The sequence below is a fragment of the Colletotrichum tamarilloi genome (assembly GCF_030869305.1).
Source record: "Colletotrichum tamarilloi strain Tom-12 chromosome Unknown Scaffold_1.1, whole genome shotgun sequence".
Lineage (NCBI taxonomy): Eukaryota > Fungi > Ascomycota > Sordariomycetes > Glomerellales > Glomerellaceae > Colletotrichum > Colletotrichum tamarilloi.
In genome coordinates this window covers 386,595-414,224 of record NW_026849384.1, presented here as the reverse complement: position 1 = coordinate 414,224, position 27,630 = coordinate 386,595, and the positions used below count along the sequence as shown (strand labels likewise).

General features: G+C 53.6%; 8 protein-coding genes across 8 annotated transcripts; 6 read left to right on the top strand and 2 right to left on the bottom strand.

Moving 5' to 3' along the window:
• Positions 1 to 1,225: 1,225 nt before the first annotated feature.
• CTAM01_00138 (uncharacterized protein) lies at positions 1,226 to 2,473 on the top strand (the record flags this gene model as incomplete). Its single annotated transcript, XM_060516192.1, has 1 exon — positions 1,226 to 2,473. One exon carries the CDS (start codon positions 1,226 to 1,228, stop codon positions 2,471 to 2,473), a length of 1,248 nt encoding a protein of 415 aa, XP_060388818.1.
• A 1,716-nt stretch (positions 2,474 to 4,189) lies between these two features.
• On the bottom strand, positions 4,190 to 4,501 carry CTAM01_00137 (uncharacterized protein; the record flags this gene model as incomplete). The annotated part of the gene is made up of 1 exon (XM_060516191.1): positions 4,190 to 4,501. One exon carries the CDS (start codon positions 4,499 to 4,501, stop codon positions 4,190 to 4,192), a length of 312 nt encoding a protein of 103 aa, XP_060388817.1.
• Positions 4,502 to 8,687: 4,186 nt separating this feature from the next.
• CTAM01_00136 (kinesin motor domain-containing protein) lies at positions 8,688 to 11,588 on the top strand (the record flags this gene model as incomplete). Its single annotated transcript, XM_060516190.1, has 2 exons — positions 8,688 to 9,426; positions 9,481 to 11,588. The coding sequence occupies 2 exons, from the start codon at positions 8,688 to 8,690 to the stop codon at positions 11,586 to 11,588; spliced, it is 2,847 nt and encodes a 948-aa protein (XP_060388816.1).
• Positions 11,589 to 14,835: 3,247 nt separating this feature from the next.
• CTAM01_00135 (uncharacterized protein) lies at positions 14,836 to 15,219 on the bottom strand (the record flags this gene model as incomplete). The annotated part of the gene is made up of 1 exon (XM_060516189.1): positions 14,836 to 15,219. One exon carries the CDS (start codon positions 15,217 to 15,219, stop codon positions 14,836 to 14,838), a length of 384 nt encoding a protein of 127 aa, XP_060388815.1.
• Positions 15,220 to 16,596: 1,377 nt separating this feature from the next.
• Positions 16,597 to 17,052, top strand: CTAM01_00134 (uncharacterized protein; the record flags this gene model as incomplete). The annotated part of the gene is made up of 1 exon (XM_060516188.1): positions 16,597 to 17,052. A coding segment is annotated over one exon (456 nt), but the record flags the coding sequence as incomplete, so codon positions are not given.
• Positions 17,053 to 17,996: 944 nt separating this feature from the next.
• Positions 17,997 to 19,850, top strand: CTAM01_00133 (uncharacterized protein; the record flags this gene model as incomplete). The annotated part of the gene is made up of 1 exon (XM_060516187.1): positions 17,997 to 19,850. The coding sequence occupies one exon, from the start codon at positions 17,997 to 17,999 to the stop codon at positions 19,848 to 19,850; it is 1,854 nt and encodes a 617-aa protein (XP_060388813.1).
• A 4,076-nt stretch (positions 19,851 to 23,926) lies between these two features.
• On the top strand, positions 23,927 to 25,646 carry CTAM01_00132 (eburicol 14-alpha-demethylase; the record flags this gene model as incomplete). Its single annotated transcript, XM_060516186.1, has 3 exons — positions 23,927 to 24,172; positions 24,247 to 24,444; positions 24,510 to 25,646. The coding sequence occupies 3 exons, from the start codon at positions 23,927 to 23,929 to the stop codon at positions 25,644 to 25,646; spliced, it is 1,581 nt and encodes a 526-aa protein (XP_060388812.1).
• An 832-nt stretch (positions 25,647 to 26,478) lies between these two features.
• Positions 26,479 to 27,588, top strand: CTAM01_00131 (uncharacterized protein; the record flags this gene model as incomplete). Its single annotated transcript, XM_060516185.1, has 1 exon — positions 26,479 to 27,588. One exon carries the CDS (start codon positions 26,479 to 26,481, stop codon positions 27,586 to 27,588), a length of 1,110 nt encoding a protein of 369 aa, XP_060388811.1.
• Between the last annotated feature and the right edge of the window lie 42 nt (positions 27,589 to 27,630).

Here is a 27,630-nt window from a genome sequence, read left to right as displayed (position 1 = left end):
GAGGAAACCAAAAAAGGGGGACGAAAAGAGAAGCGAAAAGGACAATGGCCCTCGGCCATCCTTCGTGTCGAACGCAGAGGAGCGGCATGTTCGGCCCGGCGTAACAGCGCAACGGCGAGACTCTCTTTGCAGTCTTATGTGCTCACGTAGCCGAGTTGCAACACTGACCGGACTGATGATACTCACAAGGAAAGTTGCGGCCGCAACTCACCAGCAACCTTCCATTGAAGACAACGTTCAAATTTCGGCCGTCAACCAGCTCAACGCTGCCCTGGAAAAAAGTCTCATTTTCAGCATGATGAAGTAAAGAGCGTCGGCGCGTTTTTGCAGAGAATAATTGTTACAATTTCCAACCCATAAGCACAGTGTAGGATACGAATTTCAGTAAAGATTGCCAAGCTTCGGGTTTGATGTTCGTCCCAAGATCGATGCTCTTAGGGTTGGCGAGGTATCTCTATTACTGTGCTAGAACTAACGTGGACGTCCTTTCGTCCCAACCCTCTGTTCCAGAACTGATTCTCTCCAAGAATCTAAGCTTTGTGTAACAATGCGAGAGAAGTAGAAGCATTTCACCTGTCATCTTCTTCTTCTCCGATACCTCTTCGGTCCTTCGCCAACATAGCCGAACCATAGCCAAGGAAGCCGAAAGAAGAACAGACGGACCGGAACTTGACATACTCTCACCCCCTATTCTGGGCAGAATAAGACAGACTTCAGGCAGAAAAATCAAAAGGCCACGGACCGGTCAGCCTCGTTGTCTCTTTTCTCATCACGTAAGTTGACAGCTTTCTTGGCGAGGGCCCGAGTTGCGACTACTTACTTGTACCGTGACTGCTGATTAATAATACTTTGTCCTCTGAACGAAGGGAAATCTCACGCAGAAACTAGGACGCGGCACCGAGTCGTTGGATTCGCCACCACTAATACCAACCAAAGGAAGGAGGGACGAAAAAAGGGTCCTGCACCCGAATTCTACACCCGGAAGGGCGCGGCGGCGTACGTGCGTCAATCCGTCAACAGGGCATAAAAGCACGAGTGGAGCCGCCCGGACTTTGACGTACCGGAAATCCCACGTTCACACTACACACCCCAGGCCATCCGTACGAATCCTCAACCTTATTTACCTCTTCTCTCATTTTCTTGCGACGTTGTCATTTTCCGAATTACGCTAGGGAACACGCCTAGAGAAGAAGGAGAATAAAAAAAAAAGAAAAAGTAATAGAACATGAGCTTGCGGTCAATATTAAGCGGCGGCCGAGTAAAGAAGCCAAAACCAAAGCCGAAAACATCAGCTTCGCCGCGGAAGAATAGCGGGACGAGTAGCCCCCGCAAGTCTGCCGGCGGCAGGGGCAGCAGCGCCAAGAGGAATACAGCTACCCCATCAGACGTCCAAGATGATGACGGCGACTACAACGAAGACTTCTTCCACGACAGGCTCGACGACGCAGGGCTCGTCGCGGCGCTGGCGACGGACATGTCGCTGCGCGACGTCGTCCAGGCCATAAAGTACACCCGCAGCCGCATGTTCGGCCCCGTCCCCATGGAGGCGGCCGGCATGAACTCCACGCGCATCGCCGAGGTGCTCAATTACCGCAGAGCTATGCCGGGCATAGTGACAACATCGCACTTACACGCCCTCCTCGCCTCGCCCACGGCGGTGGAGCGCGAGGTCGCAGAGTTGCAGCGCGGCGGAGCGCTGCGCAAGATCTACGTGCAACGCCGCGGCGGCCTGGGCGAGGCGCTGATCCAGACGTCTGAGCTGGAGGACATGATTGCAAAATCGGCGGAGCTGGACGACGACGCGAGGTCCGCCTATGTCAAGTTCCTGAGAGAGAACCCGCTGGCGCAGACGATGCCGCGACTGGCTTGCGGCGGCCATATACAGGCCGATGCCCTGGTGCGGGCCGGGTTTCTTACATCCAGCATGCATCCGCAGCACGTAAATACACCATTGATGAACTTACACTTGCGGCCCGAAGACCGCGGTAGCTTGATGAGCATCCAAGCAGTCTCCCGCGCAGCATCCGGAAGCTTCGACGCCGTGGGCGGACAAGGAGGAATACACGCCGCGGGTGGTGGGGGAGGGGCGCCGCGTCTATCCCGCGGCGCCGCCGCCGACGCGTCATCCTATTCGGGGGCCGAATTCACTATCGCGGTGCCCGGTAACGGGTCGTTCCTAAAACTGACCGCCGCCGCTGTGGAGCACCTGGCCCATCTCCTGTCCAAGTCTCAATTTAGGGAGATGCCCGTGTCTATGCTCCAGGAGCGGTGGGAGGGTGGCGTAGCCCGTGACGAGGCACGCCTCGCAAGGAGGGCCAGGGGAGAATTCGCCGGCGTGCTGCCGGGGAGGACCAAACGATGGAAGGAGTTTTACGGTTTGGAGTTCAACTGGGTGTTGGAGGAAGCCATGGGCGCCGGTGTCGTGGAAGTCTTTGAGACACGGAGCGTAGGTAGGGGAGTCCGCCTCCTGTGATACAGTGATCGTGGGTGAGACCCCGGAGTCCGTGTACGTCGTCTGCTGCAGCGGGGGAAAGGTTTTAAGCTTGATACCGTGGAAATCCCAAATGTTCTTCGACCAGTCGCTAGCGACCAGAGACACAATGTTGGGAACATCCGCGTCGATGAAACCTGCCTCTTGACAAGCTGCCGTGTCGCTTAGCCCCCCATCACGTCAACTTGACTGGGATGCCATGGCCGCCTCCTGGCATGTTCGTCCGAGGGTCGTTTCTCGGGAACATTCTTCGATGAGAGAAAAATCATAGAGATAGAGCTACTGTAGCATAGTACGCATAACACACCCCGATTGAGTCAGTTGCTGTTGTTATCTGCTAAAAGCGTTTCTTTCCGTAATTTGAGAAGAAAATTACTTCCCTACTCTCGAAATACATCATTGAACCGCTAGATAGACGGCAAACCCGTGAAGGTTGCGCGGCCAGCTTGAAAGGGGAACAAGCCTGTTGATTAGTGAAGTTTCCCCAGAACCCCGGCTCCCTGTCGATATCTGCCAAGCACGAAAATTGTTGTAGAGGGTGAAGGGTCGCACTTGAAGGCGAGGCGGAGGGTGATGCGGCTCCAGGTTCACCTAGGTAAATCCTAGGGCCTGGGGTTTGATCTTCCATGCTTCGCCCAGTCGCGGAGCATCGTGCAACTGGACCAACGTTTAGACGAGAACTGCCGGTTTTTAAATGTGACTTCGTTAGGTATAGGCTCTTGAGTCATGAACGGACCTGTGAAAGCCAGAGCATGAATGTCAACCGCCTCTCATCCGTTCTTTGCATCGATTTGCGTGCTGCTGTCAAAAGTTGAAAGGCTTGGGACCTAAAGGTGTAGTTGGTAGCAAAAAGCGACACACACCATTCGTTTTGCCTCCACATGGAAGACCAAACAACACACTGCATTGGCTGAGTCGCCAGAAATTTCGGGTTGTATTTGAGGTTTTCGAAACTTACACAAAGGCTATGTGGAGAGAGGTACGATAGTGTATGTCCATCTGCAGCTAGTGTTCCAGAGTATAGTATTGTCCGAGCGAAGAAGACGTTGGCTCACAGCTGTCAAATTGAAATGCTTGCCATACTTCAGCCCGCCATCCGAGGTTGGGTGGGAGAGCATAGAAAGCTAATCCAAATTCACCCAATCAGCCAAGATATCTCGGATGTTATGGCAGCCGTGCAAGAGTCAAGACACCTGGACTAGTCAGTGTATAGATAATATAGAGCTCATTAATCAAAAGAGCGTTTGTTTTGTCAGAAGCTCGCAAACACTCAGCAGAGATCGTCGGAAGGAACATGATCCAAGATCGACAGCCCCGTTGCCCCGTAGACTAGGCTCTTAGCCCACCAGGAAAAAGTATTAGAAACTCCAACATCCTTTTTGGGGGCGCAAGACGTTGCAGCTTGCCTGCGTGCATTAACCAAACGTAGAAAAAGCAATTTTGAGGTGCAGTATTGGGGAACGGATACCGACTTCAGTCCCAGTGAGGTAAATTGAGCTTGGGCCATCCATCGCCTGTGCTTCTATCTGAGCTCGTGGAACGCTCGATTTTGAACGGGACTCGAAGTTCCAAGCTCGTCAGTACAGGTACCGTTTTGATGTGGACAGAGGATCGAAGTGCTAAGCATGGTGAGGCACTTGCGCAACCATCCTGCGACGTGGGAATGCGGAGACGGAGCAACGCGGCAGAACGCTAGGTTCATCGGATGACGGGAACAGTGAAGTACGGGATGAGGTCTGGCAGTGATACATGAACGTCCGGCACGACGGCTCGCCGAGAGTGACCCGGTGCCGGGGGTTCTACCATCCCGCCCGTCATTCTCTGAACGTTTTCTGCTCGAACAACAGATAGATTGATGGCCTGAGCCCCAGACCCCAAGACACAATGTCCAATGGTGCCAATCTGACCAGTTCGAAGGGGAGGGGGGGGGGGGGGCTTCGTAGGATTCGTGCGACAGGCCCAGGCTCTGTGAGATTGCCAGACCAGGGCCATGGTCGCGTTATGCTTCATTGGCGAATGAGGTTCGGCGGGGAATGGACGAGGCTGCAGCAGTGCAGCTAAGGTGCTTGTCGTCACACAGACTTTTACGCCAACAGCGTCTTCTCCAACTCTGGGTCGTGCTAGGAAGCTTCCCGGAGACGGCTCCTGCAGTCGTGCAGAAAGTGTAGCATATGATGGCTGTTATCGAGGTCTTAGTTCGGCGTGCCTAGTAGAAGATTTGCGCACGGGGACGCCATAGATGGCAGCTCGTTGGCTGGAAGAGGTAGTGATGTGATGGCATCCGGAAATTACAGCGTGGTCCGTCCATATGGGGGTCTCTGGCAATTCGTAGACGTTGTTTGATTGCAACAACGGTTGGCACTTTAAAGTGTTTGCCCCCAGTCAGTCCATTTGCCGCGCTCTGTCCAATTGTTGATCGAGTCAACGTTGTCGAGGATTCTGTGGATTCGGGGACAGATCGAGAAAGCACCGAGGGTGATGAGCGGGTCTGAGGAAGATTCATGGAGATGGATCATGGGAACCCGAGCTGTTGGCGCTCGTGGGAAATCCGTACAAAGTAGGCTTCTTTGGGCGGTAGGAGTGGAGTGACGCGTATCCGTAGCTATACCTGGTACCCTGTGCTACCCAGAACACATACTCTGCACAAATTTGCGAGAGACAAAGAGGCAGACATGTGGCAGCACCATGTCTCGGCGTGGGATGGACAGGTGAGGCTGCGCAATATCACCACAATTCGTTACATGCGCACCTTGTGCTCTGGATGCTGATGGCGGACGCTTGCTACTCTGCTTGCTTGAGGGTTGGAAAGCACGCGCATATGCGTGCGACGGTGGTACGGAGCTCGCGCATGTGCATCCGCGTCTTGTCGTGGATCAAGTGCCGTCGGTCCCAGCGAGGTAGACGATCCATCATCCCACAAGCTCTCTCTCTTTCTCTCTCTCGCAGATGCAAGCTAGTTTGGGATTTGACAGCAGGGGTCTTGGAAGTATCCCGAGACCTAGGGACCAAGTAGTGGCCAGGAGTCAGGCCACAGAGCGGCGTGGCTTATCATCCAAGGACCATGAGGGAGGGATATAGTAGCGCCGTGTCTCGAGACACTTGTGCTTGTGCAGTGGGAAGCAATGCTCATGGTCCAAGTGCTCGCGCAGTCTCTCGCGATTAAAGGGGCGTCCTAATGTGCCGAGTACCTCTGATGCTGGTAGCTCGTGGCGGCACCGTGTATTTTCTGGGACTAAGCTGGAAAGGGATTCCCCCCTTGCTGTTCCTGAGTTGAGCGATGGTCCTTGCTGGGGATGTGACGGGTAGAATCTCCAAGTCTGGGTACCAATTTGACGATGATCAGACTAGCGAGGGAAAACTTCCTGGGTTGGGCTGCGGGCGTTGTGATGAGTGGTGTATTTCTTGGACGTTGTCTCTAGTACCTGACTAGTTGCCGATGGGGAAGCAATTCGTGACGGAGTCGAGAGAGGAGAGAGAAATAGTGCTTTTGTTCTTGAAAGTCCATCGTGGCCGGAGAGAGAGTTGCACGTGCTAATCGATGTGTGAATGGCGGGGACGGGAAATCACAACCGTGTTGCACGCCCTCCTCAGCCCTGACCGGCCAGCTGGAGGGGTGAAAAGAAAATGGAAGTGAAAATGGGAAGAATCGAGACGAAGGCAGGGAATGACACAGACACGAGAAATACAAGCGATAAACGGGGGCAAGGTCGCAGAAGACCAGGGGAGGCAACATCTCTCTTTCGTCTCCCTCCCTCCTCCCCTTTCTGTGTTTATTGGTATTTGGCACGAGTATTTCGTACATGGATACGTATTTGCCCATCTCACCCGTGACCCCGGTTGTATCCTGTCTTCTCCTTCCTTTTCCCCCTTCACATTCAGCCAAGGTACTTTAGAATACCTACCTAGTTCTGGGGAACAAGCTCTTTCTCGATTGACTCAGAGACGACGACTATCTCTTTCCTCTACGATTTGCAGATATCACGTCCCGCAATCTTAGTTGACGCTGATATCGAGGATCGTCACTTTGTCACTGGGTTTGGCAGCTTATCCCTCTATTCCTATTGCGCAATACTTCCCGTTGTCGGCATATCCAAGCACAACTTTTTGTGGATTCCTCACAAGCTCCCGTCCAGAAAAAGCAAAGAATGGTTTAACGGTACGTACAAGGGCCCACTATTTTTTACACTCCTGCACCCTGTCACTTGTCCGCTACTTTGCCCCGGGCAAGTAGGACCAACGAAGAGAGGAGGAGCAGACGGAGAGGAGAAGAGGAGGAGGAAGGTGCTCTCTCTTTTGTCCAGGTTCTTTCCCACTCGCAATAATAGCAAAAGAGAAAAGCGAAAGAAAGAGAGGAAGGAACGTCCAACATTGGACATCCTTCGCATCGAGGACGCGCCTAACACGGAACAGACCTTTTCGAGGAAACGATCCCACTGGTCTGGAACGCCTCGACTCTCGACCTCTTTCACTTCCAAAGTTCTCCCCCTCCTGCCTGCCGCCCACGTTTACACTACGTCTACTTTCACGACCACGTCCGTCCACATTCAGATCGCTCCCAACTTATCCGACGGATCTGCCTAGTACCTTCAGCCACTCCTTCACCTTCCTCGCGCCGCCCACGTCGTTGCACATAGCGGCCATTTCCCGCTTACATTGCCGCCCACTGCACTAATCGCACCGAAACGCACTTTTCATCACCACATTCACTCACGCCTTCTCCATTTTCTCGACCAAACACTCCTTACTCATCTCGTCTCGCTGTGCGCTTTTACGCTTTGCGTCTCCTTTACCTTGCCCACGGCACGCCTCAATTAACCTGACTCTTTGCCTTGTACGATTCCCCCGCCGCCGCCGCCTCCTCTTCTTTACCTTAACCTACGGATTACTCCGCCAAGACCAAGAGACGCAAACAAGCCCAGCGCTCGAGACTCGGATCTCTCCTTTCCACAAACCATCGCAACCCCATCGGCATCACAGAGCTCATCGCATCCGCCAGCTCTCAGACTTGACGCAATTCCGTCCCAACTCTACCTTACCGCGGCCCCGGTCGAATATCTTTCCGCACTTCGTCACCCAAACTCTGTGGACTTGTTTCCTACTTCTCCTTTGTGAAGCTCAGACGCTCCGAAGCTACAGCGAATCCGCGTTCGCAAATCCCGCGCCCAGCTCTGCTGTCGAAACATTTCCACTCGACGAAACCAACCCCTTCCCTTCCTCCCGCGTCCACCTCAATTTTTTGCCTTTCCCCGACCTGCCGCCCAATCTGAGTACCCGTCGCCATCCCAGTCCTGCGACTTTAGCTGCGCGAGACACCAGAGGCACCGTGCTCTGCAGACAGCCCACGAAAAAGAAACCCCAAGCCGTACGCCGCCCGCCGCCCGCTAGCGCAAGGAATACAGCTCGACGACAAAAAATCCACTACAGTCAGACCTTTGTTTTCCCTCCACACTTGCTTCCAACAGAGCCGACAGGGTCCCGGTTTGAACCGCAAGGAACACTCTACGAGAAATACGAAGCCACCTCAATCCCAGGATTCCCCCTTCAAATCGCTCGACGCTGCCTTTCTCTCTTCTCACCAACCCCATCTCGGCCCACCACCAAACACGACAACACAAGCGTTGTCCACTGAATCATATTTTGGTAAGTTTTTTTTCCCTTTGGTTCTTCCTCCCTGGTCTTATCCGCTCCGCCCCTTGGGATCGCCCTTATGCCGGCGCATCTGCAAGTCATGCCCAAGTCCCGTGCCCGCTGCCTTAATTGTCATGGTCCAGGTGCACTGACAACCCTCCTGACAGTCGAGCCCCCAATCCGATGAAAACTTCCCACCTCACTCTGGACACCCTCAACGCATAATAACGTTTCATACGTCCCTGTTCTCGAATTGGTCCAGAGTACTGGGATACAGGCATATTCGCAGGCCAGGTCCCCGTTCACACTCGTGGTTTTCGGACGAATACAACCCACGCGGAAGACGTCCCTTTATCGACGTAATCAACATCCCGACGATCACCCACCCTCTTCCACCCTCCGAGTTCATGGACCGGCCAATTTCTCGACTGCTCTCGACAATCTAGAAGGTTGCTTGCCCAACTCGGGACTTCGTAGTTGCGTACGGATCACGGCTCCTTCCCTTCAATTATTCAACGATATGGCGACTCTCCCACGGCCGGCCCGGCCGTCAAATGGCCCGCCAACCATGGCACTGCCCGCTCTACCTGTACCGAAAACGAGGAAAAGTACGGGGGGCATTCCCACGACAGCTTCCAGGGCACCGTCAACACCGAACTCGAAGAGTGGCCTCAGAGCTCCCTCCGCAGGCTTTCTGCCTCCCACAACTCCCGCACCCACCTCAGCCCTTCCGCAACCACGTACAGCCTCTGCCATGAGTAATTCTTCTGTGCGGACGTTGCGTAAGACAGTGAGCATCAACTCATTCCCCCAGCCGCCCCGAGGCGACAATCGCATCAGTAGCCTCCCCCCGAGTCCACTTGGTGCTGACTCCTCACGGAACTCTACACGCAAGTCAAAGGGCTCCGTAGCGTCTACGTATTCGCAAAGCAACGGCGCGCCAAGTCTGTTGAACAACAGTGCCGAGGGCAAGTCAATATCAAGCGCAAGTGTGCGTATGTCCGATGGCCTTATCAGCATTTCTTCACCGCCCCAAAGCCGGAGCTCTTCTGCCCAGGACTCGTATTCAACTTCCGCGACGACGTATGATGACCCTATCGATGGAATGGCGGCAAAAACCTCATCTGACGGCAGCAGTGATAAGAGAGGTTCCAAACTAGACGGCAAGGGTAATGTGATTGTCAGTGTGAGAGTGCGACCAGATGCGAGCGGAAACGAGAATACCAAAGCCGAGGGCGAGTGGATGGTTGATGGACGCAAGTCTCTTGTTGCGTACAGAGGAAAGGAAGGCGGAGACTACTTTTATGGTGAGGCTTATTGCTCCGCAGAACTACGCAAATTCTTCTAACCCAAGACGTCAGATAATGTCTTTACAACACACGACGACAACAGCCGAGTATACGACTGCCTAGCAAAGCGTCTAGTCCGCCGTGTGATGGAAGGCTATCATGGAACGGTTTTCGCCTACGGTATGACTGGTACCGGAAAGACGTTTTCGATGCAAGGAACCGCCTCTTCGCCTGGTGTGATCCCGCTCGCCATTACAGATATCTTTTCCTACATCAGAGAGACACCATCCCGCGAATTCCTGCTTCGTGTCAGTTATTTGGAAATCTACAACGAAAAGATTCACGACTTGCTGAGTATGTCAACTGGGCCCGGCGCACCCGCTGGTGGGCAGGAAGAGATCAAGTTACGCGAAGACAGCAAGCGCGGTGTTTACGCTAGTCCCTTGAAAGAGGAGATTGTCCAGAGTCCTACCCAACTTCTTAGGGTAATTGCGCGTGGAGACCAAGCGCGTAGAACTGCAAGCACCCAGTTTAATGCGAGGAGCTCCCGAAGTCATGCAGTCGTACAAATCGTGGTGGAGAGCCGAGAGCGGATACCAGGGAACCCTGGAGGTGGCGACAGCAAAAGGTCAGGAATGCTACCCGGTGGCGTGCGAGTGTCAACATTGAGCTTGATCGATCTCGCTGGATCCGAAAAGGCTGCCGAGTCCAAAGAGCGAAGAACCGAAGGCTCGCACATCAACAAGAGTTTGCTCACTTTGGGCACTGTCATCTCCAAACTCTCGGAGCACAAGGACAAGGATGGAAAGGCGGCCGACAAGGACGGGAAGCATCTGCCTTATCGCGACAGCAAGCTGACCAGGCTTTTGCAAGGCGCGTTGTCAGGCGGATCGCTGGTGAGCATTCTTTGCACTATTCAGATTGGCGCGGCTGGCAGCGCTGCGTCCTCGAACTCCCACACATCAGAGACGATCAACACCCTCAAATTCGCATCCAGAGCAAAGAATAATATTGTCAGTCATGCCAAGAAGGCGGAAGAGGCTCTCGGAAGCGGTGGTGATGGCGGTGCGAGAGTTCTCTTGGAGCGGTATCGCATGGAGATCCTTGAGTTACGGCAACAGCTCGACACACAAGCCAAGGAAAAGAATGCAAAGTATGCCGAGGAAGAAAGAGAGCGAGACGTCTTGGAGGAGAAGGCCCGTGAACTTGAGGCTGAGCATCGGCATGAAGAGCAAATGCTCGAAATGCAGCTGGCTCGCACAGCGCTTCAAGAACGGATCGATCACCTCAACCGTCTGATCTTGAGTTCCAAATCAATTGGTGTCAACGTCAGCGGCTCTTACAGCGCTCTTGGCATCCATCCTCGGTCCTCAATGGCATCAGCAAGATCATCATTGGCCACTTCTAATGGCGGCAGACCACTTCTCGAAAGGACAGCATCAATGACATCGGCGTCATCGACCATAGGCCGTCGTTCTAGCGGTCGATCGAGTGGAGGACAACGCCAATCTAGTGGCGAAGGAGGGCTTGTAACAGACGACGACAGCATTGGCGAATATGGTGACGGAAGCGCCTCCCTATCAGCTCAGAACCGCGCCTTGCAAGCCGACCTAGCGGACAAGACAAGATACATCCAGACGCTGGAGAAACGGCTTATGCAGGCACGAAGAGCCAGTTCTTCGAGGACTTCAGTTGGCTTCTCCGCCCCGAATAAGGGCATCATGGTCGGAGAAGACCATAGTGTGTCAACGCTTCTGCGGGAGAAGGACGCCGAGATCGCAGAGCTTCGGGCTAGGCTGGACGACAAGGATCGCATGTTGGGTGCGCTTCGGTCTGCAGCGCGTTCTCGAGACACGGCAGAGGGCCACACCGATGGCAGGACATCGGCCCTTTACGAACACAGCCCACCACCGACGGTGAACCCGCCACCAGCACCATCCGCCGCCCATAACACTCCTCGCAACCGTACCAAGAGTGTCGATGAAATGAGCAAGATCCTGGATGAGATGATCCAGGACCGCGTCGAGACGGGCCATCTCGTGAAGGGAGCACGGGGAAGCATTCGCGTCGTCAGCGATCGTAAACTTGAGGTGCATCCAGAGTTGCCTGCGGATCTCGAACCCCTCAGGAAGGCAGCATCATTTGATGAAACCAACAAGGTCTCGGTGATGGGCATGTGAGACGGTCTTTTCTGTCGGGAGTGTGAGTTTCAACGTTTATATCTGGTGTGGGAATGGTTGGACTTCGCGAGGGTGCCTCACGAGGCCAGAAAGGCGTTCGGGAAAGGTCGACAACGATCTGGTTTTGTTTTTTTTTCTTCTTATACCCTACACTTTACTTCGCCGTAGTCGCTGGTTGGAAGAACGGCGGTTCAAGTCACCCTCTTTCGACGTTAGCTGAGACTGTCGGTTTGTTTTATTAGCGTACTGATACGCCCACGAAGGAGGAGTCGGCAGAGATTTCAGGCACTGCACGACCAGGTGTGGTCCCAGTGCATTAGGCAGGCTCAGGATATTGATATTGGCGGAAGTTTCAGAGAAGGATTGGGAAAAGCGACGAGGCCTGCCTGTGGCAGTTTAATATTGGATTGATGGATGATTATGATGGCTCACGTACATCAGAAAGCAGGCCTGGTCAGCTAGCTAATAACGGATGAGCGGTTACGACATCCAGAAGAAGAGAATACCACGATCCATCAAATGCCACCATCCTTCCCGTACCCGTGCTCGTACCCGTGACTGTGGCCGTGATCGAAGCCAAACAGCGGAGATGATTGTTTCGGTACGTTTGGTTTACATGCCCGTTGGACCTACAACGCGCATATATAATTGACTTGGGGAAACGGTGTGCCAATCGCAAGGACCCGTCACAATGTGTCACGTCTTCACCTCGCGGATTGCTGCATTCTGTTTGCCACCCATTGTGACCACCAGTTCTGTTTGATGGCAACGCAGGTCGCCTCACGAGACGGAGTGCTAGCCGGGACTTGGTGAATCTAAGATTGCAGAATAGGATAGGCGGAGGACGACCGTTGAGAGAGGGGGCGGGGGAAGGGGGGGATGGCAGACGGGGCGACCCTTCTCAACGCCATATCGAAGGGGGGGCCGCATGTTAGTCGCGATGTCAGATCAAGGCGTCTTAGTTCAACCCTAGCGTGAGTTTCTCATCTCATGCAAAATGAGCACTCGAGAATCTCAACGGTAACGTAGGAAAACTATCACAGACCATCACAAAGACATCAGATCATCACATGGCCATCACAAAGGTGCAATCTCGGCGATTCCCGACCATCATTTTCAGAGTGCTTTCTTGGGGGAGCAAACAGAGTTTACGGGATGCAGGTTCTTCCCAAGATGACGGTCTGACGAGGCGGATCGAAGGAGAAGGAGGGGAGGGGTGCGTGAGCTTGGGTCGGGCGGGCGCGCGAAACTTTGAGGAGCTTATTTTTAGTTCTGCTTTCCTCGCTGATTTTGCACATGGGAATCTTGCGGTTTTGGGCGAGAGGCTAGATGGCTGGATCGGGAAAGGAGAAGGGAGGGGGACGCTTGTGATGGCAAGCGGGAAAAAGGAGAGAGCAAAATCTCAAAGAGCATTAAACGTTGTTGTTGGTGGTGGTGGTGGTTTGAAGTTCCTCCCGTGTGTCTTAGGGGTTTGAATACGGAGAGATCGCGGCGTGGCGGCAGAGACGAGACCCGATGGACGGAAGTGGCGGGTGCACGGTCGGGAGCGAGCACGGGCGCGCGGAGCGTTGGGATGTGATTTGGATTGATGGTGTTGATGACTGATTGTACGGAGTAGTTTTGGTGAGATTTGGAAAACGGGCTGCTGAGCAGAGAGTTGTTTGTTTGCCCATGTGGAAGGAGGCTGAATGGGGCAGGGACACGGGTTCGAGACTTGCTGTGAGGGAGCGAGCTGATTTGAGTTTCCGGTGATGGGGTTTGACTCGGATGAAGCCTTGGAAGCCTTGTAAACCTGGATCATGCCTCTTTCGGTTTCGTTATTTTTCTGTCTTCTCTCTTGTCTATCTAGGTTTCCCATGGGACTTTAGGCTTCTCCATCATCAATCTTGTGATGGGTCGTTTGGTGTTTGTTGGCGTAAAATCTGAGAAGAGACAATGACTTGTCATTGACGCGTGCGCCTTGCGATGGAGCCTTTCTTTCCCAGTTGAACAGGGAACAGTCGGGAGTGGGTTCGCGATATCTGTTGATTCCCTGGTTGCCTGCCGGGCACGGGCATGGGCGCGGTTTTGCTGCCCTGCGTGATTGATGATGATGGATCGCAATATCAAAATTTGTTTTGATATGACGCAAATGGGGACTTGCATCCCCCGGTCCCGAGTACCGAATACCTACCTTGCGCAGCACGAAGTATGGCGATCTGCAGACAAAAAGGACGAAACCTAGATTGTCACTCATGACTCTCTGTCTCTTGTCAATCAATGATCACCGACCAGTCGTTGGCCTCATTTCTCTGACTCTCCCTGACTCTTTCGTGGAGCCGTGTCTCTCAGCTGCCGTCTGTCTGTCTCGGTTGGTGGGTATAATTGCTGATCCATTGGTTGGTGCTTGGACGATCCTGTGAGTCTGTGACTGAGCACAGAGATGCTGTGTTTGGCTAGTTGAAGAAGTTGTTTGCTCCCTTCTGCCTTTGTGAGAGACTACACAGTAGGTGGTACGACATTGTACCATTTCCCCCGTCTGACGATAGTAATTGTGATGGTGACGCCTTGTTTTGCAGCTTGCCGTGTATTTTACCTTTTGCTTCGCTGATTTCCTCGTAATTGGGTCATACTTCAAGGTTTCAACGGCGCGGGCGGGAAAGCCGAGCTAAGATGCCACTTTAAAAAGTGCTCAGCGTGACAGCGAGCAAGGTAGGAGTCCAGGACGGCGGATCCCGCGCGCGCGGGGAGGGGGAAAAATGAAGTAGAGCAGATTTTCTCTTTCCAACGGCCTGGTATATACTCAGTATGTCAACGCTCAGTAACCCAGTTTGTGCAGTGCCCTTTTCCCTCTGTTTTTCCTTGCTCGGAATTGACCCAAAATTGGGGGATCCAGAAAGGGGTCGCGACAGGGGTGTGAGTTCCCCATCTTTGATGTCCACGTGCGGCCTTCTGGATTTGGGAATGCGGATGTGTGTGCGTGTGTGCCTCGAATCGTGACATATTTTTTACGACGAGTCCGAGCCTATTACGGCGGTTCTGTACCCTTGTAACGTGCAGATGAAAATGCGGAAGCGCGTTGGGGATACGGACTTGCGAGAGGGAAGCCAAGGGGACGGGATGAGAAGAATTCGCACAAGTCATAGATTGAGGGTGAAGAGATGGTAGGAAAAGGAGTCACAAAGCGGTCCCACAATCCCCATCACAAATATTCCGAAGGACCGTCTTATGACCTTTTTGGGAATGAGCGAACTGGAACGGCGCTTGATCATGAGTTGACACTCGTGACACTGACAGCCGAGAGGAGGAGGAACGCGCTTTCAGATTTTAGAGAAAGGAAGTGATGACCGTCTTCGGGAGAAGGTCCGGGAGGAACGAGATGGAGGTGCGATGGAGGTGCGGTAACCAAGATGCCCAATGGGAGGCCAGAGATGAGAGTAAGAGCGCCGAAAGGAGTAGAAGACGTTGCGGGAGGCACTAAATACGTCTTCTCATTGGCCTGTTGGGATAGAGAGGGGCGGATCTCATCCGAGGACCCCTGCGGCTCAGGGACACAAGAATGCGGGCTCTGACTGGCTGCTTCATCACCCCGGAGGTTCTGAAACGTGCTAAAATCGTGACCGGCGACCACATGAGGTGGGGGGAGAAGCATTTGGGAAGCTGCGACTGAACGGTGAGGTTCCTCCGCCCAACACCACACACACTTCCTGACTTCTAAAGAGGTAGCAAGCACCAAGTTAGCACCTAGGTACCTTGTGTGGATGGCATATGCACAATACCAGGAAAATACTTGCGCGGCGGGTTACCCTTGAACCATCGGCTTCCTTTTTGGGAACTTACTCAGCGCGTACTCGACCGGTCCCGCAAACCAGTCAACCAGTGTCGCAGATGCAATGCGCGCTGCTCCCCCTTCTGACCTCGGTGTCTTCTTGGAGGCGAATTTTCCACTTCTTTTACAGAGTACGGCTAGGTTGGTTTGGGGCTCACCGTTGGGCTCCGTCTGTCAAGGTTGGCCTTGAAAAAGCTACTGCCCACTTTTCATGGTGTTGCAACTTTCGCCGCGAGGTTCCGACTTTCGCGAAACCCCCCATGCGAAATACAACGCCAACCGTCCATCCGCCCGTCACAATGTAGGGACGTGTCGACGGTTGTTGGGGCTCTTTGGCATCTGCCTGGGTTCGACCGTGTGGTCACTGCTGCGGGATCGCCTTGGGTATGACGATCCCGTGGGATCTCCCTCGCTTCTTGCTTCTTCTGGCTCCCTGGCAATAGTGAGAGCAGCATTGGAGCAATGACACGACGTGAAAGGGCCAGCTGAAGATGAGGGGCTCGAGGGGAAACCCTGAAATGAGTTTCTATTCGGGGGACGATCATGATGCTGCAAGAATCAGAAACTCCGTCCCGCCCAGCCTCGGACGATCTGCTACTACTGTTGCTCTCACTGCTCTTACTGCTGGAGCCTGTAGCCTGTAAATGCTGCTCCCTCCACCATGGAACCTCGCACCGCCACGCGGCTGCTTCGGTTCATGGTTTCGCAGTTGGGTTTTCTGGGATGCTCAGCTATTGACCATTGCCAATCGTCATACCTTTTGTCAAGCACACAGGGTTTGACGCATTTTGTTGGTCCACCCTACCCCCGCCGTTCCAATTGAGCCAAAAAAAAAAAAAAGGGCAGAGACCAAAGCAGGCCGATCAGGCTGAATGCGAAAGACCGCTGGATTGGATTTATTTTTGACAACGGGCGCCCCAGACTTTTTCCTTTCCCTCTCAAGTCTTAATCGAAATCAGGTAGAAAGAAAGCGTGAGAAACATAGTCTTTGTCCTTTGTTGCAAACGCAAGGCCCGTTGCCACACCCGAGTTTCTATTAGACGAGGCACCATCACGGCACCAACACCATCACAGAAAAGCAAGAGGTCAAGGCATTGACAGCAACAGCTGACACCTCATCCCACGGACATTGACGCTGCAATTGCGCTTCACTCGCACACCACACGACACCTCCTAGACTCCTAGGAGCTCTGACACCTCTTGTCCCCCCAATCTTCCCGCCCTTCCCCATCTGCCCATCCTTCGGCCCATCTTTTTGCTCGGCACGCCGCACCCCCCTTCTCAACTTTCGCCTCTGGGTTCTTCCCCCTTCTCGGCGCTGCTGGACCGGGTATCAAGTCAAAGGCCCGGACGAACAACTCATCGTCCCATCTTCATCCTTCGCTTCTGCCCAATTACCGCGCAGTACCATACTCCCTCATCCTCTCGCTGTCACTCGAACTGGCATCGGATAGAGTTTGTCCAAAAGCCGGGAAGCCAGAGCCAAAGCCTAGAGGGGAACGCCAGGGCCGAACACAGGCAAAGACGGGGCACATTGTTGCAAACAATATACCACAGACCGCGGACGAGACAACCGGTCCACGACGCACCCAGCAGCATTACATGACATACAAGACTGTTTCGGTCGGCAAGCCGGCGTCCAACCCAGTCTATTAAGTAGTCGTCTCTCTACCCTCCCGATTTTCCCTTACAGCAATGGCTGCAGCCTGATCCAGTTTCTCCCGCTCCATACGCAACGTCCGGCCGAACATACGGGGCAATACCAGCCTCTTGAGTCCACCACTGCTTGAAGCTCCTACTCCAACCGAACCCTGGTCTCTGATGATCGCCGCCAAGACCCACCATCAGTCATTTACTTCACGCAGTTGATCGCACTTTTCATCCTTTTCGGTTGTCCCCTTTGGGTCCCCTTGGCTCTTTTTTCACTGCGTTCTCTGCTTGATTTCGGACAAGGGTCGGCCACTTTCTGCGTAGCCGCTGGATACCTTTAAGCTCCTCCTCCTGCAGCTGCTACCCTGGAGGCCACGGAGTATCCGTACTGAGTGTTCGTACCTTGCCTGGAGTCTTGGCCCGAAAAGAAGAAGTTGGCCGAGTCTGCCTCACCTTGCTCCGTCCCTCACTGTCTGCCCACGACCTTACTTCTATCCCCGCCTCCCCCGGTTTCTTCACCATACTTTTCTTCTTCCTTCAGACCTGACCCGATCGCGCCCCCGGCCTCGGTCTCGTCCTGTACACAGAACGCACGCTGCATTGCTCGTCTTCCACCACGCTGGCCACCGCATTGCCGCCTGCCCACGTCGACCTCCGATCCTGTGCGACCGTTGCTGGAACAGTTACTATCATGAACGCCTCCTAGAAGGAAGGAGATCCTCTTGCCAATGACCAACTAGGCTCGAAGCCATCCGACACTCCTTTACTAAGACCATCATCAGTCTATTTTCGATTCTGAAAGCTCCAAGCTCGAACCCTCTTACAAGATACCCATTGGGACCGCTTCTTATTAGTGGACACGACCCCCAACAACGACGACTCTACGAATTCTACTTCTTTTGGATACCAACAATTTTTCTACTACCCCGTTGCTTATAATGCGAGCAAACATGCCAGCTCCTCTGGATCTCAGCAAATCCAAGCTGTCGATTTCTGACCCGCGGATGAACTTGCGACGGTCTGCCTCACATACGGGTAACACCAACTACGAGAAGATTCCGCTGTCCGCCACCTCGTCCCGCTTCAGCTTCAATCACCTGCTCTTCTCGTCGCCGCCGCCGTCCCCAAGCTTACCGGCCCTCATCCCACCTCCCCGAAAATCACCCATCCACCCGCGGCCCAGTCGCGTATTTCGATTCACGTTTTGGTTTGCATTCGGAGCGCTTTTCCTCTATTTTGCGACCTTCCCTTTCCGGAGCATCTTCGGCGTGCCGAAGCTCAACTTGCCTCATCTTGGCAAAAACGATGACTTTGAGATGGTAGGGCAGGATGATTTGCCAGACTTCCCAACTCCTATCGTCATCACCGACAAGAGTGGCAAATCGAAATGGACTGTCTCGATCCCCCCGAGTTACGACTTCCCATTGTCAGTGAAGGAATATGGAGACATGTGTAGCAAGTGTCGTGAGGTGGCTGCCCGTGTGAGGGACATGCGACACCGTTCTCAGGTCACCGACCAGAACCTCTTGAGCAACGATGCTCCGGCCGATCCATATTTTATCGATGTCACGGAAGCCCAGGAATCAGGTCTCCTCCCGGAGTTTGCCACTAGCCAGTGGCCGAGCAAGGGTCAGGGCCGAGACGGAGACCTCGTTGGAGAGAATAAGGACTCTCTGGTTGAGAAGCCTGTTTGCCAGAGGTCAATGACTTTCGTATTGGAGACTGAAGACGCCGGAATCGGACACTCTATCATGCAGCTTTGGACCTTTTACGGGCTTGCACAGAGGCAGGGCCGAGCCTTCTTCATCGACGACTCCCGGTGGGCGTATGGCAAATACACCGACATCTTCCAACCGCCTCCCATTCCCAACTGCCGCCCACCACCACGTCATGAGATGATTCCCTGCCCTCCCCGAGCTCGCCACTTGGTGGTCACCTCAGAAACGGCCAAGTCTCTTTGGGCTGGTTCTTTGAGCAAACCCTATGCCGATTTCCGTGCACAGGACGAGGAAGGTCTTCGCGAACTATTCGATCTCGCGCACGACGGCTACCGGGCACTATTTGATCTCAACAAGGATGACACTCAGTATGTCATCAACAGGGTCAAGGAGGTCAAGACCAAGTCTCTCACAGGAGACGCCAACCCCAACGACGGTCTTGTAGTTGGTGTGCATATTCGGCATGGGGATTGTCACCCGTTGGAATACAAATACCGCGGCACATACATCCCGATGGAGATCATCGCCAACCGCGCCCAGGAGATTATTGATGCCAACTACAACAACACCGGTAGAGATGGTGCAGACGACAAACTTGCCAAGAAGCAGTCGCTGATTGTCATGGCATCCGATGACCCGACCGTGTACGACTCCGAGGACTTCAAGGGCTCGATGCGTGCCCAGGAGCAGATCCGTCTTGCCTCCAAGCAGGAGACCCACAAGCCCGCCACGGACAAGCACGTCATGCACCGTTTCGAGGACGAGTCTTTTGGATGGGAGGGTGGCTTCTTTGCGGCCATGTTCTGGAATCTTGGGCTCTCCTCAATGAGCGCGTCCAACGCTGCAACGGCGAAGAACATGCAGCTGGCTCCCTCGGCCGAGACTCTTCGACTACGCGGCTACATTGGTCGCGCGTATATGATGGACCTTGCTGTGCTCGCCAACGCCAGCGATGCGATAGTCTGCACCGTCAGCGCCATGGGTTGCCGCCTGCTTGCCGTCATGATGGGCTGGGAGTCCGCCATGGAGGCACACAATTGGGTCAACGTCGACGGGCCTTATGGATGGACTGGTATGTCCTTCTGAGCTACCCCGATGACTGCCGCCTACATTTCTACAGAAACAATAAAAGAAGGGCATGCATGGCTTGTATATTTCGGGCCATGAGGAAAGCATTCAACTTTTTTTCATCATAGCATGGTTTCCGGTGTTTACGGCGTCCAAAGCAAACAAAGGCAAAAAGTACCTTGCTTGTTTTTTTCTTTCTGTTTTCCTCTTTTTCATTTCTGGCGTGGATTCTTCCTTTCTGGGTTTTTACACAAAAGAGATACCTCTGCAGTTTGATTTGTTTATATCATAACCAACTGCATGCATTCAGGGCTGGCGGATTGCCATGGCCGACAGTCGTTACTGCATCAACTAATTATATTACACAAAAAAACAACCAGACAAACATCAAACAAGGAGCGCAGACTTTATAGTCTAGACGCTAGATAGCAAGAATCAATGTCTTAAGCAAGACATCTCTCTAAACTTTAGCTTGTTCTCCGTGTGATTTGATCATGTCTTGATGAGTACTTATGCTACCAAGAAAACTTGGTTATGTTGCTATGAGGTATGTGATAAACACCATCCGCCATACAGTACTCGTGCCCTTTCAGACCAATATCTTGACAAAGCGGTAATCTCCTGACCTTGTAACTGTAGGTAAGACTGGTCCCATGAACAAGCATAGTAACATTTGGCACCGTCATGTGTCAACTTTGCAACATGCTGTCCAGACAGGCTTTGTGAGCATTTTACTATCTTGTCTGTGACAAGAGATCGCTATTGTCTATGCTGTAGTCTTTCTCGTGTATTGAGGCAGGAGGGTCGAGGACAGGGCATGACATGCGTCATATCCTTGCCATTCCTGCTTTTTCTAGGAACTCTGTAAGAAGCATGCGACGGACCATGTGGGCTTTTGCAAGTCGCTTCTGGGTGCGTCGTCCGTCGCTGGCAAACGCTACTACAGCTTTTTACAACTCAAGAATGACTACCCGGGTATCGTCAGGCAACAGGAAAAGGCACTCTGGTGACGAGTGTTTCCCACGATGGGCGACGGTCGTGACTCAACGGGCATCCGGGACTATGCGGCCGAACGCGTTCAACCACAAGCGAGCTGGCATTTTCGCATACCCTGCCCTCCAATACCAATCATGCAAGCACAAGACTTCCTTGATATGGGCCTGATAAATCGCAAGGGTCAAGAAATGTGGCCTGCGATGACGGTTTAAATAGGAGACACGGTGCCGTGTAATACTCGTCCCAGACACAGGGAAATCTGTCGGATGGCAGCTTGCTGACAAGTTGCTGAGCAATTCGCCATGAGTTATGGGCGGGCGGTTATCTGGCTTCGCGAGGTTATCAAAATATCATGTAGGCGACAGATGTAGTGAACGGTACAGAAGTCGCCGTCAAGTTTGGTGATGTATTCTCCATGGAATATGCTTAGTATAGCTGGTGATGATCGACACGAAGTGCTGAAGGAATGTCTTGCACGACAGCAGCAGCCATGAGCACCAGAATCAGGTTCGGATAACACTGTTGTGCTTCAGTAAAAGAGCTCGACAGACATGACTCCATCTTCTGGCCGAGAGGAATGCGTCCAGCCAGCCAAATAGATCCTCTTATAGCACTAGGACCGAGTTTGCCCTCCGCTTATCGCCCTCGCACATGTCACTAAGGCGGTTACCTGTACGTTTCTTCATTCTGCATTAATACCCTTTAATTTACTCTGTTTTCATGTTGCTGACATGAACTCTACTCTAGTGCTCCGAGCGGGCAACCTGTCCGCCTCGCCCAAGGCCGGAGCCCAGCCCCAGCCCCCACCCTATGTATGAGAATCTGTCAGCCCTTTCCCGTCTTGGGCCGAGTTTCGCGTAACGATAAGGCCGTCGGCGGTTTCTCGTTATATACCGATTGTATCGTATCTTCGTAACGGAGGGGTATAGCATGAATGTTCTTCGCTTATATTCAGCTTATGGGTGAGCTTGTTATTGTGTCGCGTCGCAACGGGGTCGATACTGGTCTTTCCGAAGGTGATTCACTCCTGAAGAAACACCATCGAATGAATGCCGCCGGCACATGCGTCCAAATTTCCCTTCCGTTACTTGCGTTTGAAACATTGACCCGGTTGTAGAGTCCGTCGCTGCGATGAGTCTTCAACTTGACAAGATTAATAAGACGAGTCTAGCATCTTTGATCTTTGATTATGCCAACAGTCAAAGGTGAGCCCATTCATAAGAGTCGGCGCCGGAGTTGTTGCGAGCAACATGAACATACTCGATCAATTTGGCGCGACGACTTGCACAATGCGTCACCACTCAGCAAGTCATCAGCTGGCAAGAGTTCAAGGATACTTCGGCAATGCTTCTTTCTACTTATCTATCATGATCAGTTGAAAGTGATCGTTGTTAACGGCACCCTCCTCGTCCCTCGCAGCAGGTAGACTGCCACTTGCTGGTTGCCCATGACCCCGCAACAAGTGTCAAGCAGAGCTCGATCGCAGAGATCGTATGTTCGTCTGGCTATTGCTATCTAGGAAGATCTATGCTTCATAGGACGATTGGCAAAGTGGCACCGCTTGCAGACATGTGGCAACGATAATGAAATTCCCATCTGTAAGGATGCAACAATGAGTATAGTGAGGTTCTACAGTGATTTCGAACGGATGTGGCTTTCACTTAGTCGTCGAAACCTGTTGTGCAAGGATGTCTTGCTCAGACCGTTGTGATGCATTAGTCAGATGATGCCAATACGCCTGTACTGCCCGTGGCTCAAGAGACTAGACTCCTAGCTCAGTGAATTCAGAATGAGAGGAGGAATGGACTCATGGAGGGGTAAATAGCAGCCCCTCATCTACGTCCATACTTACGTTTGAGATTACATGAGCTTCCTCGCAGATAAGACCTTGAGCTTCCAGACATATGCTGCTTGTCATTTCCCTTGTGTAGCTGAAGACTGTATGAGAAACAAGTACGCGTTAGGAGGCGCAGGCAATGATAGTGGACATTGGAGAGGTGGACGGCATGAGCCGCTCGAGTTCTTATTCGGGTTGCCAGGGTTGTCAATTGAGCACATGTGAGTGGCCAGACCGTTTTTCTCTGCTTCTCTGGTACCTGCCTCGGAAGGATTCGCAGATTTTCGTCAAGCAAAGTGGGATGGATGGCACGGATGGGCTGGGCTGAGGTGGGTTGGAAACAAATGAGAAGCAAAGAAGAGGATCCAGCCCAGAACCCCTGAAGATGGTAAAGAGGTAAGAAGTCAATAACAGCAGCATGCAATGACAAAACTGACGACACCAGCGAGGCAATTTTGAAATGGCTTGATCGCGTTCAAAGGTGGTTTCCAGAGTCTGGGGAATTGGAGCACACATCGAATCATTCCCATCTCCCATTGCTCGAATAGCCAGGGAGGGTCTCCAGATACGAATACGAACGGCCCGTCATTGGATGAGCTGCTGGTGCCACCGATTGGTCCCTCCCCTGTTCCCGATTTTCTGGCGCAACGTCCAACATGGACCAACAGGGACGCACAGGTGCTTCCGAGTGGAAAGGGGGCCACTGGGGGGGGGGCACCTAGCATCTCATGGAAGCGAACATGGGAAACAAATGGCAGAAAACAAAAGGAAGAAGAGGTTGCGGCGCGGCTTTCTCTGCCATAATGCGCTTAGAACCCTGTGACAGACGCCTCAAAATCGATTCGGGTGGCCAGATGTCACAGCTTCTTGGCTCCACGACAATTTTTGACATGCGAAATGCTTGACCGCCTACCTTAGCCATGGCCGCTATGCAACGGATACTTAGGTACATTGGCCTAGCTGCTGGCTGGCCAGGTAAGGTGAGGTAAGGTAGGCGCACACAGACGTAAGGTAGTGGTGCTCCTTGGTTACGCAAAGAAAATGTGGAACCCAACAAAACGCGGCAGGTATCTAATCTCATTAATGGATAATTTAAAACCACTGCTGGACCCCCCTTCTCGATGCCTTCCACTTTCTTCGTGCCACTGATATTCGACTTGTGCGTGCGGTCACTGCTCTCGAAAACACAGGCAACCTCGACAACCGCGCCAGATCATTTCGATTGACGCATCCTCTGTCCTCAGACCCTCATCTGCCCAGTATGGGTCTCCTCCAAGAAGTCGCGGGACCGGTGTCCCAGCAGTTCCAGACTTTGGGAACTGCGTCGCAAGTCGCAATCGTCTTCGCTGCTGTCGTGGTCGTCTCTGTCATCCTCAACGTCGCAAACCAGATCCTCTTCAAGAACAAGAATGAGCCTCCCATGGTCTTCCACTGGTTCCCCTTCATCGGCAGCACCGTCATCTATGGCATGGACCCCCCAGCTTTCTTCAAGGCCAACCGCGAAAAGGTATGCGCACCACCACCGAAACTAACTCTCACCTACCTCGTGTGGTCTCTTACTAACGCACGCTGCTCCCATAGTTTGGCGATGTTTTCACTTTCGTTCTCCTCGGCAAGAAGACCACGGTCGCTCTCGGAACTCAGGGCAATGATTTCATCCTCAACGGCAAGCTCAAGGATGTGAATGCTGAGGATATCTACACTGTTTTGACCACTCCCGTTTTTGGACGCGATGTTGTCTACGACTGCCCCAACGCCAAGCTCATGGAGCAGAAGAAGGTATGCGGACAGTTCAAACTCTGTTTGCGCAAAGTTGTATGCTGACTGGCTACGCGCCCCTCCAGTTCATGAAGATTGCCCTCACCACTGAGGCCTTCCGCTCCTACACCCCCATCATTGCCGACGAGGTTACCAACTATTTCAAGCGCAGCCCTGACTTCAAGGGCAAGTCTGGCGTCGTCAATCTGCCCCCCAAGCTGGCCGAGATCACCATTTTCACCGCCTCCCACGCTCTTCAGGGCGCCGAGATCCGCAACAAGTTTGACGAGTCCCTCGCCTCTCTCTACCACGACCTCGACATGGGCTTCACCTCTATCAACTTTGTGCTGCACTGGGCCCCTCTCCCCTGGAACAAGAAGCGTGATCACGCCCAGCGCACCGTTGCTCAGATCTACATGGATGAAATCAAGCAGCGCCGCGAGCAAGGCCGCACCGACGGACTCGATATCATGACCCATCTGATGAACTCTACCTACAAGAACGGCACCAAGGTCCCCGACCACGAGATCGCCAACATGATGATTGCCCTCCTCATGGCCGGCCAGCACTCTTCCTCCTCCACCAGCTCTTGGATCATGCTTCGTCTCGCCCAGTACCCTCAGATTATGGAGGAGCTCTACGAGGAGCAGGTCCGTGTTCTCGGCGCCGACCTTCCTCCCCTGACCTACGAAGACCTCGCCAAGCTGCCCCTTAACCAGGCCATCATCAAGGAGACTCTTCGCCTGCACGCCCCCATCCACTCCATCATGCGCGCCGTCACATCTCCCATGCCCGTTCCCGGTACCAAGTACGTCATTCCTACCAGTCACACCCTCCTCGCTGCTCCTGGTGTCTCCGGCTCCGACCCCGTCTACTTCCCCGAGCCCGAGGAATGGAACCCCCACCGCTGGGACGCCGACTCTCCTATCGCCCCCAGACTCGGACGCCCCGAAGATGCCGATGATGAGAAGATCGATTACGGTTACGGCTTGGTCAGCAAGGGTGCCGGATCGCCTTACCTCCCCTTCGGTGCTGGTCGTCACCGCTGCATCGGTGAGCACTTTGCCAACCTGCAGCTGCAGACCATTACCGCCATGATTGTCAGAGAATTCAAGTTCCGCAACGCCGATGGCAGCAATAAGATCAACGGCACCGACTACGCCTCCCTTTTCTCACGGCCATTGGAGCCCGCCAACATCTACTGGGAGAAGCGCAACCCCTAGATGATGAGTATTTTTAAAGGAGGGATCCTGGGTTGAGGACTGTACATTGCAAGCCATTATGACTATATATCACATGGTAAAGAGGGATAAAAGAGACTTAGACATGACAGCGCTACGGCGCCAGAAGGTGGCAGACTAGACGGTCACCACCGAATAATATTAATACAAAAGACCGTTATGACATCACGACTATCCATCCAACCGGCCATCAACCAACCAGTGCAGGCCATGGATCTTTTTTTCAGTGAAGAAGATTTCGGAGAATAATTATGCACTTGGAGCATGGTAGACCAGCATTGGTAGCTTGCGGGGTCCTGACATGACTGAGTGGTGATAACGACAATCGAGTGCGTCGCTGAGTGGTCCGGCTGATCGGCCTGGTTTTGTTTCAAGGTCAGTGCGGCGAACCTGGCAAGGACGTCTCAGACAGCTAGGTATAGCTATCCCCTTCCGCCCTTCCCCCTCGCATCCCTCTCCTCCCCTCACACTCATCCCAAAGCTGGAGCTTGAGCTTGAGCTTGAGCTTTATTCTTTGACATCGTCACTGTCAAATCACCTCGCGCAATCGCCAGACGAACAGCCGCGTACCAAACGTGGGGTTTTGAGTTTTGCTCACTGACGTCGCGTAGCCAACATCTACTTAACCCACAGACTACGTTCCGATCTACCCGTCTCATATAAGAACCCCGTCGGGAATTTGCGATTGCGACAGGATTAGGGGGACCTTGAGCTCTTTGCGACGGAAGCACGCATTACTCGTATGACAACCAGGATCTACAGTCTCATAAAGTCAGAAGCTTAGGCGTACAACAAACCCCCGGACCTTGCCGGAATGAACACTGAGGACGAAAACCTGGGACCCCTGGTCCGCCTATGGGGCCTCCGGACGGAGCAGCTCCCGGCGCCGAGCGCCACGACGGCGGACTTGGCGCCGTTTCTCATCGCCGTGCTCCAAGAAGCCGTTCCGTTCATCGACGCCGTGGCGCCCAAGGACGGCACGGCGCGCCCCAATGAGTGGAAGGCCAAGGGCACAAAGACGTTTCCCGAGTCGACGGCGCCCGTGGAGCTGTACGAGCGCATCGTGCCCGCGGCGGAGCTGGAGAAGGAGGCGGCGAGGAACCAGCTACCCAACAGCAGCTCGGTCGCGAGCGAGACGTGGGCGTGCCGGCGGAGCATCCACAAAGATCGGCCGGGCAAGGGGACGGCGGCGTGGGAGGAGTTTGTCAAGTGTTTCAAGGACGACCACGTCGAGGCCGAGAAGGCGTTTACGCCCAACGTGATGGAGGCGCGGGAGGCGCTCGCGTGGGATTGCAGCGGTATCGTCGTTGACGAGGGCGGGTTGTCGTGGGAGAATTTCAAGGTTGGGGTGTCGGAGATCAAGCACAAGCTCGGGATGCCGCTCAAGAACCGCGTGTTCCCCGTGCTCATTATCTCGGCCAGGGCCAAGGGTGCGGTGGACGAGTTCGTCGTGGTGTCGATACCCGTCTCGGACCTAGCTGCGTCGGAGCACGGGAAGCTCGTCAAGGAGAAGGGTGTGGTTGTGGGCGCGTACGTGAGCGTCGAGAGGGTTCGAAAGCTGCCGACGGGGGCGATTGAATGGATTATGGCTACAGCGTCGGACGCGAAGGGGGTGCTGCCTGCGTGGATTCAGGCAAAGGCCGTCATTGGCGTGGTGGCTAAGGACGTTGCGCTGTTTCTAGGCTGGATTGCTGAGGAGCGGGAGAAGGGAACGAGCGTAGGGAAGTGGACTGCCGTCAAGGGGAACGGTGGAGGGAGTGAGATCCCGAACCGCAAGCTGTCTATGACTTTGGAGGATGCCGAGTCTTCGATGCAGGGTGGTCGCACTTCGAGGCAAGGCGTGTCTTCGAGGAATGGGAAAGAGCCAGCGGCAGGAAGTACGAATGGAGGAGGATCGGGGACAAATGGCCAGGTACACGCATGAGAGGAGGCCTTTTGCAAGTTTCCAGTACGCGATACCTAAGTT